The sequence below is a fragment of the Vombatus ursinus genome, unplaced genomic scaffold, assembly GCF_900497805.2.
Source record: "Vombatus ursinus unplaced genomic scaffold, bare-nosed wombat genome assembly UNPS02014811.1, whole genome shotgun sequence".
Classification (NCBI taxonomy): domain Eukaryota; kingdom Metazoa; phylum Chordata; class Mammalia; order Diprotodontia; family Vombatidae; genus Vombatus; species Vombatus ursinus.
In genome coordinates, this window is record NW_020954589.1 from 17758147 (window position 1) to 17772846 (window position 14700).

The following is a 14700-nucleotide window of genomic DNA, read 5'->3' on the forward strand; positions in this document are numbered from 1 at the left end:
CTAATATGTGGATGACTCTGATAAACAACAGAACCCTCTTGGAGTGTGTCTTCCTGTCATTATCTGATTTGTACTTAAGGAAATGTATTCTCATTTTAATGTCAACCTCAGCAAAATATAGGGACAAGGTAGACTCTGGACCTGTGATTACATACTTAAGGAAATGTATTCTCATTTTAATGTCAACCTCAGCAAAATATAGGGACAAGGTAGACTCTGGACCTGTGATTTCATAAGTATAAGGAACTTCCAGGTGAGGTAACTTCCTACCAATATAGGTCAGCATCCACCTCCTTTAGAACTTAAATTCTTAGAGAGCTGCCTACTGTACTGACAGGTTCTATCAATTATACAGGATTACACAGTCAGTATGGGCAGAATCGCAACCAAACATAATTCATACCATAAAAATATGTGATAAATTCCCAAGCCAAATAGTTGTCTGTGTATATGATTATTCATGACAATGCTCCCCAGATCACAAACAGTTAATTATGATCTCCTTTACTTGTGCCTAGGCAAATTGTGAGAGATGGGATCTATGGATGTTTATGCTGAGATGCTTAGGGAGATTGAGACACAGAAGGAGGCCCCTGGGTGGGAGGAGGTATCTCAGACAGAGTTCATTGAATTAAGACCCAGAGTCTTCTCCCTTTTCTTCTTCCCTCCCTCTCTACCTTCCTTGGGGTCCCCATTCATCTTTTCCTTACTTTGTTTTTCCATCAGGTACACATTGATACCAAGAGTGCATCACAGATGTTTGACCTGATCCATAGGAAACTGAAACACACAGAAGCATATCCCTACCTGCTCTCCATGCTTCAGCACTGTTTACAGCTGCCTTGTAAGTCCTGCCTCCCCCTACTCCATCAATTGAGGCCCCAGACATTTAGCTTAGGGAGATGGGAGAGGGCACTCCTTTTAAACAGCATTTTCACAAGTGTGGTTCACTGGCAAGATATTTAGATGACTCTTCTAGGAGACCAGGACGGATCAAAAATTTCTGGAAGCTCAAGCTACTGTTAATTCCTCGTGCTTGGGGAAAGGAAACATCTTGATCTTTTTATTCCAAGGTCAGATAGTCTCCATTTTCCTACTTCTGACAATCAGGTTTTCCATTTTGTTACACAGTTTCCAGTTAGGGAAGAAAAAACATACGTGCTGGGTAAACAGGATAGATCTTTTTAAAGATATCTTTTTTCTCCAACTTTACCAATTTCCCCATTTTGTTTTCCCCTTTTTCTACTTTCTCCCTGCCCACATACTTCTGTCTTCATCATCCATAGGATTATTCTAAGAATACAAATTAATCACACTATTTGTGGTTTCTACTCTCCTCTGAAGTCTTTTGGGACTGTTTATTTCCCATGGGACAGTGGGTCCCACGTGGGACAGTGGGGATGAATCTGCATATTCTTTGCAGCAGTTGGACTTTGATATTATGGCACACTCCATCCCTGAGATTCTATGATATGTCTTCATGGCTGGGATCCCAAGGTTACTTTCTTCCTGTAGTTACTGGAAGGCACAGGAAGAAGCCCAGGATCCATTCACTCAAAGAAGCAGATTAGGTGACCATCTTGTAAATGGGGAGGGATGTATGTATGTGTAAAAAAAACAACACATGTTAAAACAGCAACCACAACACAAATCACCACATGTCCAGCCAGGCCAAGAATAGGGTTCAGGAGGGGTTGTGGTATAACTGAGTAACTAAAAAGCAGTGGCCTCAATGATGTTAGGCCCTTGAATAAACAAGACATTGTCTTTGCCTTTATAGTTTAAAGGCACCTCCTCTGGGATGCCTTCCCTGAATAACACTACTCATTCTCCATCCCACAAGCACGGCCAGTGACCCCTACTCTTCTGTAATATTGTGTAATATATATCTCTCAATTGTCTGTTCTTATGGAGTAGTGGCATGAATAATTCAAAGCACAATCTATTTTTCATTTTTATTTTCCTTTGGAATTCATTGTGTATCATAACGGTTTTTGTAATTGATTCACCTTTCTAAATATGCTTTCATTTGAAATGTGAAATGAATTTTCATGTGAAAATGAATTTCTTTTATCTGAACATACACTTAACAGAAAGCTAAGGGAGCTAGCCCTAGCTAGGGGAGTGGTGAGAGATGGACCTGGGGATTTAAAATTCCACAGGAGATAAACTCCCCAATTGGAGTTGATTAGATTTATGAATTTTCAAGAGATATATTTTTTTTCTGATCTCCCCCCCATTAGACTGGGAGCTTCCCCAAAGTGCAGACCACATCCCCTTCTTCAGTGGGGGGCTGTGTCTGCTCTTTACTCTGTGCCCCAGGCTGTGATACCCAGGACCCAGCCCCTGGGGCTCAGTAAAGACACAGTGACTGCCTTGCCTTCAGATAAGCGGAATGGTGGGAGCATCCATCATTGGCAGCTCCTTGATCGGATCCTCCAGCAGATCGTCCTACAGGATGAGAGGGGCGTGGACCCTGATTTGGCACCCCTGGAGAACTTCAACGTCAAAAATATCATCAAGATGTGAGCAGCAGTGACCTTTCTCCCTTCCTTCTTCTCCCTACCCCGCTCTACCCCTTCCATCCATGAAATCTCAACTTTCTCTTCCCAAAGCCAACAACCTCTAAGTAGTCTGTAAGATGTTAATTGACTCTCGATTATCCACTTTGAGGTTTATTCACAAGAAATGCTTAATTCCAGACTGACTTCCTTTTATCTCTCCTCCTCTCCCAATATGTTTCTGGGTGCCATTTCTACACCATCAATCAGTGTCTGTTCCAACAATACAGACATATTTTAGTATTAGCCTGAGCCAAATATCATTAGGGGAGCAAATCTACTTAAAATAATTTATGCTGTGTATTTCAAAGCCAAGTAGAAATGGTTATTTTAATTATCCAAAGTTTTGAATTATTTTGTGCCACACTTCTCATTAGCACAGATAATCGAGAGTTTGCTGTATTTCTCTATTTAGGAAGCTTAACCAAAATGAGCCTCACTGTTGGGGCATTGAGGAGGGTAGAGGACAATTCACTCAAGTCTCTAGCACTAACACTGAAGCTGAGAATTTGGAACCGGTTTGGGCCAAAAGACTAGCATCTCTGCCCATAACAGTCTTCCTACCCCCCTTCCCCAAACATCCTGACTCCAGCTAACATGGGAAACAGAGGGTGGGATATTTTAAAAAATAAAATTTGTGGGGGAGGAGAACAGGTGAGAGTAGAACTAAGATAACCATTTTCTAGTTCCAACCCCGACACTAATCTGCTGTGTGACTTTGGGCAAGTTACGTAATCTTTTTAGGCCTTACTTACGTGGTTTATAAAATAAGAGGGTTGGGCGAGAACTGATCTCCAATATTCTTCCTGATTCTAATCTTTTAGAATACTATGAGTTGGATGATATAATGAAAATTTGAAGCAAACTGGAACCTAAGGAGATGGATTGCAAAATCATATGACCAGTCTGGGGGGATTCTGTAAACAGTTTAGGGGGAAAGAGAAAGGCTGAAGGGATAGAAGTTGGGCTGGTTGGAGGGGGGAACAAGCTAGAGGGGCAGACGGACAGACTAAGGGTTGAGTAGATGTAATGGAAGGGGATGAGTTTTGATGACTGTCAGCAAGTGAAAGATAATTTCTTTCCCCAGGCTAGTCAATGAAAATGAAGTCAATCAATGGCGAGATCAGGCTGAGAAATTCCGAAAAGGTAAGTATGTCTGCCCAGTCCTGCTTTGTTCCTCCCCACCCCAGTCACTTCATGCTCCAGAACCCTTCTTGCCATGATGGTGACCACCCTCTCCCTGCTGGTCCTCCCTGCTCCCCCCAGAGCACATGGAGCTGGTGAGCCGACTAGAGCGGAAGGAGCGAGAATGTGAGACAAAGACCATAGAGAAGGATGAGATGATGAAGACTCTGAACAAGATGAAGGACAAACTGGCTCGAGAGTCCCAGGAGCTGCGTCAAGCCCGGGGACAGTTGGCAGAGTTGGTGGCTCAGCTTAGTGAGTTCTCGGTAAGAGTTTTAGGCTGTTTACATCCCTTCCAACACACACCTTTACTGCGCCGCCAGCGTCGATGGTCCAGGGCTGGGGATGAGAAAGAGGAGTGCACCAGGTCCCATGGAGGAGGCTAAATAGTGCTACAAGTGTGTGATTTTGTGTGTGTGTGTGTGTGTGTGTGTGTGTGTGTTGGGGGCAGGGCAGGGTTGGAGGTTAGGGTTGGAGTAGGGGGAAGGGGAGGATTGGGAGAAGTCTAAAACTGAGGAAAAGAGTAAAGGAAGCCCTGGAGACAACAGTGAGGCTGCATTGCACATATGCAGCCTCATGTGAGTCTATGTCTCTTATAAATATGAATATCCCATATCTATGCTATGTACGTGCCTGTCTTTATATGGTTTCTTATCTGTGTTTTGGGTGTTTGTTGGAACTGGAGAGAGAGAGACATGAGGGTAAGGGTGAATTCAGGAGTAAGGTCAGGGTTTAAAGGGGAGAGAGAAAATGATGAGGGTTAGGGTGGGTATAAAGCTGAGGGTGGGAATGGGTGTAAGATGCAAGGGCAGAAGTGAAGTTAGGAGTGTCATGGACACCACTGTTACTGATTACTTTGATTTCCTTTTGTCTTTCAGCCCACTGGTACCTTGTCTTCCCCTCCTCCTCCAGGAGGCCCCTTCCCCATCCCCTCCTCCAAGAACTCCATTGACTTGCCTCCAACCCCCCCTCCCCTGCCTTTCTCCTGCAGCCCTCCACCCCCACCCCCACCTCTTCCACCTGGTGGACCTCCCCCTCCTCCAGGGGCACCCCCTTGCTTTGGCATGGGGATGCCCCCTCCTGTAGCCTCTCTCCCTAGTGGCTGCCCTCCCCTCAGGAAGAAGTGTGTCCCTCAGCCTTCCCATCCTCTGAAGTCTTTCAACTGGGTCAAGTTGAATGAGGTGAGCAAAGGGACCTGAATTACTGCTGGATCCTTTACCCTGAAACACCATTCATCGAATATCCCCAGTCTGCAGAGCCCTGAACCAGGTGTTTTAGAGGGAAGGGGGGACATTTTTTTAACCTTTGAGGAGCAATCCCCACTAACTGGGGAGCTATGATGAGAGAGAGACAGAGACAGACAGAGAGAGACATAGAGACAGAGAGAGAGAGACAGAAAGAGAGAGAGAAGAAAAACATTTGCAAAGCAATGTAGAAACAAGAGAAAAATACTACAGTAAAAATTAAATGATTAAGTCCTAGGAGGATAAGTAGTAATCCAGTAATCAGAGCTGGGAACATTTCCTAGAGGGCATTAGGTTATCAATTTGACTTTTAAGTAAGTGATGCACATGGAGAAAAGGGAAGAGAGGATGCTGAGTAGGGAGGGTAGTTTGTTTATAGTCTCAGGCGAGGAATAAGCAAGGAATGCACATTGGAGATGTGGAATGACTAATTCTTATCAGGAGATTGAAATATAAATGCAAAGTGGAGAATTCTTGCGAAGAGATAAGGGTAGAGAGAAAATTGTCGGTCAGTCAACCAACATTTATTAAGTGGTTACCATCATTCTGGAGGTAATGCTGTTGTCAGTGATATGAGGGATTGTTTAAAAGTCTCTGGCAGTTCACTTTTTATTACATAATAATATCTAGCTGTGTCTATGAAGGTTCAGGACATTTAACCACACTTTTCAGACCAACCTCATGAGCTGATATTGTTCCATTCATTTCTTTCACACACACACATACCTTACCACTCAGTTAAGTATTTTCTCCCCACTATGAAAGCTGACCTGTGCCTTTAATCTACATAAGAAGATAAGCTTCTCTGCTTCATTTAATATCTAGAAACACAGTTCACAGTTTCATCATTAATAAAATTGAGTCAGTCAGTCAATATGCACTTATTAAGTGCTTACTATATACCAGATACTATGCTAAGCTCTGGGGATTCAAAAAGAGGGTTCTTTCCTTCAAGGAACTCTCAATTTAACGATGAGTGTCCATAGATGACTTTCAGTTACATCATCAGAATAGGGAGAGTTACAATTGGCTGCCCATAAACACATATGCAGTGAATAGTTGCGAAAAACTGAATACATTTTAATTATCATTTAACTAGTGGTTGCCAATATTACATAACTATGTAGCTGAAACTGACACCCATTTACCTGAAATCCATTGGCATACATACCAGTTCTTAACTGAGTTGTACTTTATACCCATATTTGTAACTACAAATGTTTTCACCTGTATCAAAAAATGACTGGGGTGAGTAGGAGAGGGGAGGATAAAATAATCATGTAGAGGACGACCTGATGTCAGGTTTGGTATACTAGGTGGGCTGTCAGGCTGTGAATGTATAAGGTTAGTAGAGGCAGTTGTCTCCTGGAAAATCTATAGTTGGAGGGGTGGATGATCTTAAGAACAGGTACAGGGATAGCAGTTGTCATGGGAAGAGAGCACACCCCACTGGATGTTGGTGTCCTGGGATAAAGCCCTGTTTGCTAGTTATGGCTCTGTTTATTTAAGACTACTGTCACTGACTCAAAGAAGTAGCCAGTTAGAGATGGAGAATTAAGTGATAAAGTTGTCTCTAAAAGAACGCAAGTAGCCTGGACACCAGCATAAACATCATAGAATTGCAGAATTGTGGAACCAGAAGGAAATTTAGAGAATATTTAGCCCAGCTCAGTCATTTTACAGCGGAGGAGACTGGGATACTCAACTATTTGCTGAGACTCTTTTGTTATTTTCAAGCAAGTCATTCAGCCAGCCAGTCAACAGATATTTATTAAGCACCTATTGTATATAAGCATGTGTTAGTTGCTAGGAAAAGATACATACAAGAAGAATAAATGGTCCTTGCCCAGAAGGGGCTTATTCTTTCATAAAAATATTAGGTTAGGAGCCAGGAAACCTGAGCCTAGTACTTAATCTGTCAATAACCTTGAGCAAATGACTACCATTCTTCCATTGCTGGTTTCCTCTGTCCAGTGAGGGGAATGAATGAGATGAAGTCATCTCATCCAAACGGGTAATGTAGTAGAGGAGACAATGCATAAATAAATACAGGGTATTCAAACAACTGAAAGTTGATAAACATGATTTAACTCTATTGAATGACCTCTACTCTTGAATTGTAAATAAAGTGTAATAGCAATTATTACTAAAGTTTAGGACAAGTATCTCTCACAATCATCATTGTGTAGTGGAAAGACTGCTAAATTTGCTATCAGAGGACCTGGGTTCATATCTTGGCTTTGTTATTTACAACTAATGTGACCTTAGGCAAGTCAATTAACCACACTGAGCCTCAGTTTTCTCAACTGTAAAATGTGAGGTATGTACTAGATGACTTGAAGGTTCCCTTGTACCTCTAAATCTATGATTATATGATGTCTGCTTAATTCCAGCTCTGTAACAAATGAGAAATGGTTGTTATAGATGAGAAGGTAAACTGTGTCCTATGCCCAGCAAAACTGAAGCTATAGGAAGACAAAACATTTTTAAGTAGTTACTCTGTCAGGCACTGTGCTAAGTCTAGAGGATGCAAATAAAGCAAATAAATCAGCCTCTGCCCTAATATTCTTTTTTTTTTTTTTTAGTGAGGCAGTTGGGGTTAAGTGACTTGCCCAGGGTCACACAGCTAGTAAATGTCATGTGTCTGAAGCTACATTTGAACTCAGGTTCTGCTGATTCCAAGGCCAGAGCTCTATCCACTGTGCCACCTAGCTGCCCCTCTGCCCTAATATTCTAACAAGGGAAGAGAATTCTAATGGGGGAGGAAAAAAAAGGGGGTAGAAAGAGGTGAGGGGGCATGGTGTGGAGGTAAGTGAGAAATGACTCTGGAGGCATGGCTGAAGGAAAGATGAAAACTCACCTACCAAAGGCAGCATCTTAGGGGCAGAGGCAAGGTTCCTGTAAGCAGGAGATGAGGATGATGGCTAGAGTAGAGGTAGCATGGTATGAAAATGACAAAGAGAACAAAATTCACCTTTCATTACCAGAAATATTGCTGATTATGGCTCACATCCATAAAAGCTAAGTTACTAAAGTTTAAATGGTGTAAGTTTAAAAACTAAGCAAATTTTTATAGACCCTATACATGAAGAGTGAAATAACAATTACAAAGCAACAAGGAAATGAATGAATGAATGATTGAGGCATTTCTTAAGTGCTTATTATGTGCAAAGCACTGTGCTAAATGTTAGGGATACAAACGGCAGAGCAAGATTGTGTTTCGAAGAATCTCCCATTCTTACCAGGGAGCCAATATATATGGAAGTTTTCAGTTGCAAGTCAGCTGGAAAAGTCCATGGTCCTTAGGGTGCAGCAACTTCTTCTTTAATGGAATTTCCCCTGATAAAATCATATCCGGTTCTATGGTTGAAGATATTTGAGATGTCGCAAGTTAGTACATGGTCAATTACTCAATACAGATAAGGGAATAGGGAAGGGAATAAACACCTATTAAGTGCCTACTGTGTGCCAGGCATTATGCTCAGCGCTTTACAAATATTTGAATATAGAGAAGTGTTATATCTAATCACTGAGAGACACCCATATTGTTTAAATGTAAATGTGAGGAAAATACTTTGTAAACATTGAAGTGTTATACAAATATGTGTGATTATTATTCTTGTAAGGAATACCATAGGAATCCCCATAATAGCAAACTCCAGAAGATTGCTTAGATCCTTTGACCATACTGGAATTGTGTTACGTTTATCATCTATTGAAATAATTGAACCATCACCCAGAGCTCTTTGATCTTTTCATCATAATGAAATCTTTATCAGGATTTGATCTTTTATTATTTATTTATTTATTCATTCAAAAAGAATTTATTAATTATATATTACTTGCTAGGCATATTGATAGGAGCTGGGGATAGAAGGTTTTTAAATGCTAAAGAAAGGAGTTTTTATTTCATCCTAAAGGCAATAAGGAGCCACTAGATTTTCTTGAGGGGAGGTGTAACATGGTCAAACCAGTTCTTTAGGTATATTAATTTGAAAACCACATGAAAGATAGATTAGAAAGGTGAAAGACTTGCAGAAGGGAGACCAGTTAGGAGGTGGTGAATTTCTGAATTAGGGTGATGGTCATGTAATCAGAAAGCATGGGGTAGATGGGGTAGATATTGTGGATCGAATCTACAAGACTTGGCAAGTGATTGAATATGGTGAGGGAGGGGAGATGATAAGGGGGAATAATGATTTAATAATGATTCTAAAGTTGTAGACCTAGGTGACTGAATGATGGTACTGCCCTCAGCATAGATAGTGAAGTTAGGAAAAAAGAATGGCTTGGGGGGAAAGACAATGATTGAGCTATCTATGGGATATCTATTTCTAATTGTTCAATAGATAATTCACTGTGTGGAACTTCAGTGAAGAAAACCACAGATGGATATATAGACCTGGAGGTCATCTGCATAGAGATTGTAGCTGAACTCATAAGAACTGATGAGATTAGTAGGAGAAGGTTTAGAGAAAAGAAAAGAGCCTTAGGACTGAGCCTAGGGGGACACCCATAGATAGGATTGGGATATGGTTGCAGATCCGGTGAGGAGGATTGGACAGATAAGTGTGAGGAGAACAAAGAGAGAGCATGGTCATAAGGATGGTAAACAGTGTCAGATGCTTCCAAGAGGTCCAGAAGGAAAAAGACTGAGAAAAAGACATTAGATTTGGCAATTAAAGGACCTTTTGAAACTTCAGAAAGAGCAGTTTCAGTTAAAGGATGAGGTCAGAAGCCAGATTGTAATTACTCTGTATGTTTTATATATTACTAGATTTATATTAAGATCATGTTACTAAAATTGGTGAAAAACCCTTGAGGTCTAGAAGGTGTAGGTTCTTGACTGCTACAACTGAAGAAAGTAAGATTTCAGGCAGTAGACCCTAGGAAGTAACTGCCAGTTTCTCAGCATGACAGTGACAAAATGAAAATATTTCTGAGGAATATTATTTTGGCAGCTGTGTGTAGGATGAATTGGCACAGGGAAAGGTTGTAACAGTAATCCATGTGTAACAGGTGTGGGGTGATGAGGGCCTGGACTAATATAATATGGAAATTGATTCTGAGAATTACTACAGAGGAAGAATTATCAGGACTTGGTTATAGCATGTGGAAATAAAAGAAAATGAGATAGAAAAAAGACTAAGAGGGTGCCATTGAAATAATGAGGCGGGGGAAGAGATAGACAGAGATAGATTCTAACAAGCAAAGGGAAGAAGGGAATGTGTCCCCAGCAGAGAGGACAGATAATGCAAAGGCTCAAAGATGTGAATCGCCATATGTGAGGAATAGCAAGAAGACCATAAAGTGTGGGAAAGGGAGTAATGTATAATAAGACTGGAAAAGGAAGTTGGAGTCAGGTTGTTAAAGGATTTAAGTGTCAAACAGAGAAGTATGTTAAGTAGTAGAGATTATAAGGAGGATGGATTAAGGTAAGAAACTAAGACAGGAAGACCAATTAGTAGAGTATTTCAATATTTCAAGGGACATTTGATGAGCACCTAAATTAGGGTCATGGTCACATGTGTAGAAAGAAAGAGATGGATGCCAGAAGTGTTCTGGAGGGAAAATTCATGAGATTTGGCAACTCATTGGATATGTGGGGTGATGAGGAATGCAGAGTTAAGTATGATTCAGACTGTGAACTTGAGTGACTAGAAGAATGGTGGCATCTTTATGGAACTAGGGAATCAATCAATAAATCAACATTACTACCTGCCATGCATTGTGCTAAGTCCTGGGAATATAAAAAGAGACAAGATAGTCCCTGCCCTCAAGGAGGTTACAATCTAATAGGGGAAAGAACATGTAAACACACACACACACACAGACACACACACACACACACACACACACACACACACACAGAAAGAGAGAGAGCACGCACACAGCCAAGCTATATATAAGATAAACAGGAAATAGCAGAAGGAAGACACTAGAATTAAGAAGCATTGGGAAAGGCTTCCCATAAAAGAATTAAGAAAGGTTGTTTAGGGGAAAAGAGAATGACATGTTGAGTTTGAAACTCCTGTAGGAGATCGACTTTGAAAGGTCTGATAGACATTAGGTGATATGGGATTGGAACTCAGGAGAGAAATGAGGCCTAATTATATAGATCTGGCAACCATTGCTAATAATAACAGTAACAATAGCTTTCATTTATACAGCATGTTAAGGTTTGCAAAGTGATTTACAAATATTATCTCACCTTCACAGCAACCCTGGAAAGTAAGTATTACTGTTTCCATTTTGCAAATGAGGAAAATAAGGTAGAGGGGTAAAGACATGTCCTGGGTCACATAGCTATCAAGCTCTGGGGTGAGATCTGAACCCAGCCTTTCTTGACTATAGATTTGGCCCCCTATCCCCTGTGCCACCTAAATGCTCTTAGAAACAGTCATTAAACCAGGGCAGCTATGGGATACACTGGCCCTGAAGTCAAGAGGACCTGAGTTCAAATTTGGCATCAGACTCTTGATACCTACTAGCTGTGTGACCCTGGGCAAGTCACTTAACCTCAATTGCTATACAAAATAAAACAAAACAAAAAAGAAATAGTCATTAAACCCAGGGGAGCTGATGAGGTTACCAATAAGATTATAGTAAACAATGAGAAAAGTTAGAAGGGAGCATGATAAGGTGATTCAGAAAAAAATACATATTCAAATCTTGGGCTACATTAAGTGAGGAATAGCTTCTAGGAACAAGGAATAATAATATTCTGCCCTGATCAAATCACATCTGGAGTATTGTGATCCATCCTGGGTGCCATGTTTTTGGAATGTCATTGGTAAGCTAGAAAGCATAAAAAGGAAGGGAATAAGGATGAGGAAGGGCCCTGAATCCATATCATATGAGGATTGGTTGAATTGGTTACGGTTCGCCTTGACAAGGGAAGACTCAAGGTGACATGATAGCCATCTTCCAATTATTTGAAGGGTTATGATACATTTATTTTGACTCCGGAGGGGAAAATCAGGAACAACTAGCTAAAGTTGCATAGAGGCAAATTGGATTTGATGTCAAGGAAAAAAAAAACTTTCTTATAATTAGAATGGTCCATGTAGAATGGGCAGACTCTGGAGAAGGTGGTTTCTCCTACCTTGGAGGTCTCTGAGCAGAAACCCTGTGACCATTCATTGGGTAGGTTATAGTAGGGATTCCTCTAGTGGGTGTATAGGTTGGACCAGATAGCTGCTGAAGTCCCTTCCACCTCTAAAAACATTGTGATTCTCTGAACTGGAGCAAGGTTTAGATGGGAGGTAACTTAGAGAAGTCCAGATGTAGCAGGGCTCTGTGTTACGATGTCTTTGCACCAAACCTCACTGCCACTCCCCGCCTCTCCTGTACTCCCTGTTCTCCCTCATATTTTCCCTCTGATCCCTGACCTTAAGAAACCTGGCTTTTTTCCCTTCCCCCTCCTCCATCTATCCCTTCCCCATTTCAGCAAATTAACCTCCTTCCGCAACACACACACACACACACACACACACACACACACACAATCCATGGTTATTTCTGCCTCGATAAGAATGTGTCTGTGTTGGGCTTGGCCAGATGCCTAGACCCCTTGCTGCTCCGGACTCCCTGGCCCAACATTCCTAGTGAGGGTCCCAGGGCCTTGGGAAGGCCGCAGGAATGTTCTTACCCTATCCCTGCTCCCACCCCTGGCCCAGCCTTTTCTTTTCTTTTCCCAAGTTTTTAAAAATAGAACTGAATGAAAATGTAAGTTGCATTTTCTGAGCTTGCTGAGAAAGCAGGAGAGGTAAGGGAAGGATAAATTAATGTTGAAGCAAAGAGAGGGTCTCCCTTTCTGTGCTCAGAGCTATGGGAACTGTGAAAGATGCAATTTTAAAGGAGCAGGAAACATCTGAAAGTGTGTAGGGGTTCTCAAGTAGGGTGGCAAGGAAGATGAACCAAAGGAAGAGTGATGGAAGACATTTGGTCAGGGCAGGAGATGTCTGTCAGCTCTGGTTTAGAACCATGAAAGGTGGTTTAGAGAAAATAATCCCCTCCCCCTACCCACAGTCATCCCTTGGGAATCCTGGAAATGGAACCTTTTGTCCTAGAGGAAGAGAAAGCTAGTCATCTCTCAGTTTTATTTTGATGTAAACTTGGCATCACCTGGAGACATCACCTGGGAATAAAGAAGACAAGCGATAAAATGCTGAGAACCTAGACTATTTGCAGCAATTTCAATTTCTTTTTACCCTATGTATACAGGCAGGTGAGGATTTGGTTCAAAGGTGAAGAAGAGAGAAGCTGAGCTGAGAGACCCAGGAATTTAAAACACTTGTCTAACCAAAGTTAAAGATGGGACTGAAGCCACCCCCCTTATCTTAGTAGTTAGGGGATCATATAGGTAACTGGGTGGTGTACAAGTGTCTGGGTATTGTAAAGGCAGCTGTATAGCATGCTGGACTTGGGGTAAGGAAGACCTGAGTTAAATTTTCCTTCAGACACCAGCTGTGTGATCCTGAGCATGTCACTTCATTTCTCTCATTCTGTTTCTTCATCTGTACAATGGCAGTAATACTAGTGCCTGTCTCACCAGGTTGTTGTGAGGATGCAATGAGGTAAAAATATGTAAAGTACTTTGCAAACCTTAAAGTGATGTATAAATGCTAGCTATTCATTGTGGTTGTTATCTTTGTTGCTATTATTATCATCGTTATCATTATCTGGTCAATCCTCACTAAAGGACTGGGGGCATGTGTGCAGATAGAAATTGGATAGCAAAAGATCTTAAAGAGGGGGTGAGGTGTGAAACTCTGGGTTTCCTTAGGAGAGAACCTCACCTGTCTTGGGTTGCTGCAGTCCTTCCAGAGGCAGGAAGCTGGATTATCAGGCCTCTCACAACCATTTTTTACTTCTTAAGATTCTAACGAAGAGGCAATTAAACTCCAAGAAGAAGAAATGAAAAGGAGTAGAGTTGACTCTACAGTAATGCTTTGGGCTTGTGCAAGCATTTTGTTGGGACACAGGAATTATTTGCTCCCCCCATCACCCCTGCACCACTGATGTGATGCAGCTGACTCCAGTCCAATCCTATCAAAGTATAAGAAATCATAGATATAGGTATAGGGCATACAGGGAGAACGTGGGGAAAGATGAGAAGAAGAAGGGAGTCAGAGCAGGAGTTTGAATCCAGCCTTCAGTCAAACTGGCCCTTATAGCAGTGTGCCTGTAGGCATGGTATTCATTCTCTTTCCCCCTCTCCTTCCCTCTCTCCCTGAGTAGTTTTCAGGAAGTATTGTCTGTTACACCTACTGGATTATCAATTCTCCATATAGGAGATGGAGGGTAGATTCAGGAAGGAGAGAAAGATGTTCTGGAGAGTGTCAGAGGAAGCTATTTTGTCCTGAGGGGCTAACTGGAGGTTTCCCTAAAGGTGGTGTAGAAAGAGGGTGAGAGAGTTGTGGGTAGCCTCTGTAAGGAGTGGGGATGAAATGGGTAGGGGAAGGAGAGAATTTGGAACTGAAAAAAAATTAAAAGTAAGAAAAAGAAAAAGTTTAGCCTTGGGGTCTTGTTCTCTCTACTGTGTATTTTAGGAACGAATCTCTGATACCGTGTGGAATGAGATTGATGATCTTCAAGTATTTCAAGTCTTGGACTTGGAAGACTTAGAAAAAATGTTCTCAGCCTATCAGAGGCATCAGGTGAGGTCTTTAGGGTGTCATCTGCTTCTTGCTGTGTCTTCTCTTTAC

At 41.6% G+C, this 14700-nt stretch overlaps 1 protein-coding gene across 3 annotated transcripts in view; it reads left to right on the plus strand.

Annotated features, from left to right (window-relative positions):
- The window catches only part of LOC114053314 (disheveled-associated activator of morphogenesis 2), a 158173-nt gene that overhangs the window by 124012 nt on the left and 19461 nt on the right, over nt 1-14700 (plus strand). For all 3 annotated transcript variants that reach the window (XM_027876258.1, XM_027876257.1, XM_027876259.1), the window contains exons 10-15: nt 727-844; nt 2387-2525; nt 3649-3707; nt 3828-4012; nt 4625-4927; nt 14545-14652. In XM_027876258.1, coding sequence (XP_027732059.1) covers nt 727-844; nt 2387-2525; nt 3649-3707; nt 3828-4012; nt 4625-4927; nt 14545-14652 — 912 coding nt within the window. The remainder of the gene's footprint in view (nt 1-726; nt 845-2386; nt 2526-3648; nt 3708-3827; nt 4013-4624; nt 4928-14544; nt 14653-14700) is intronic.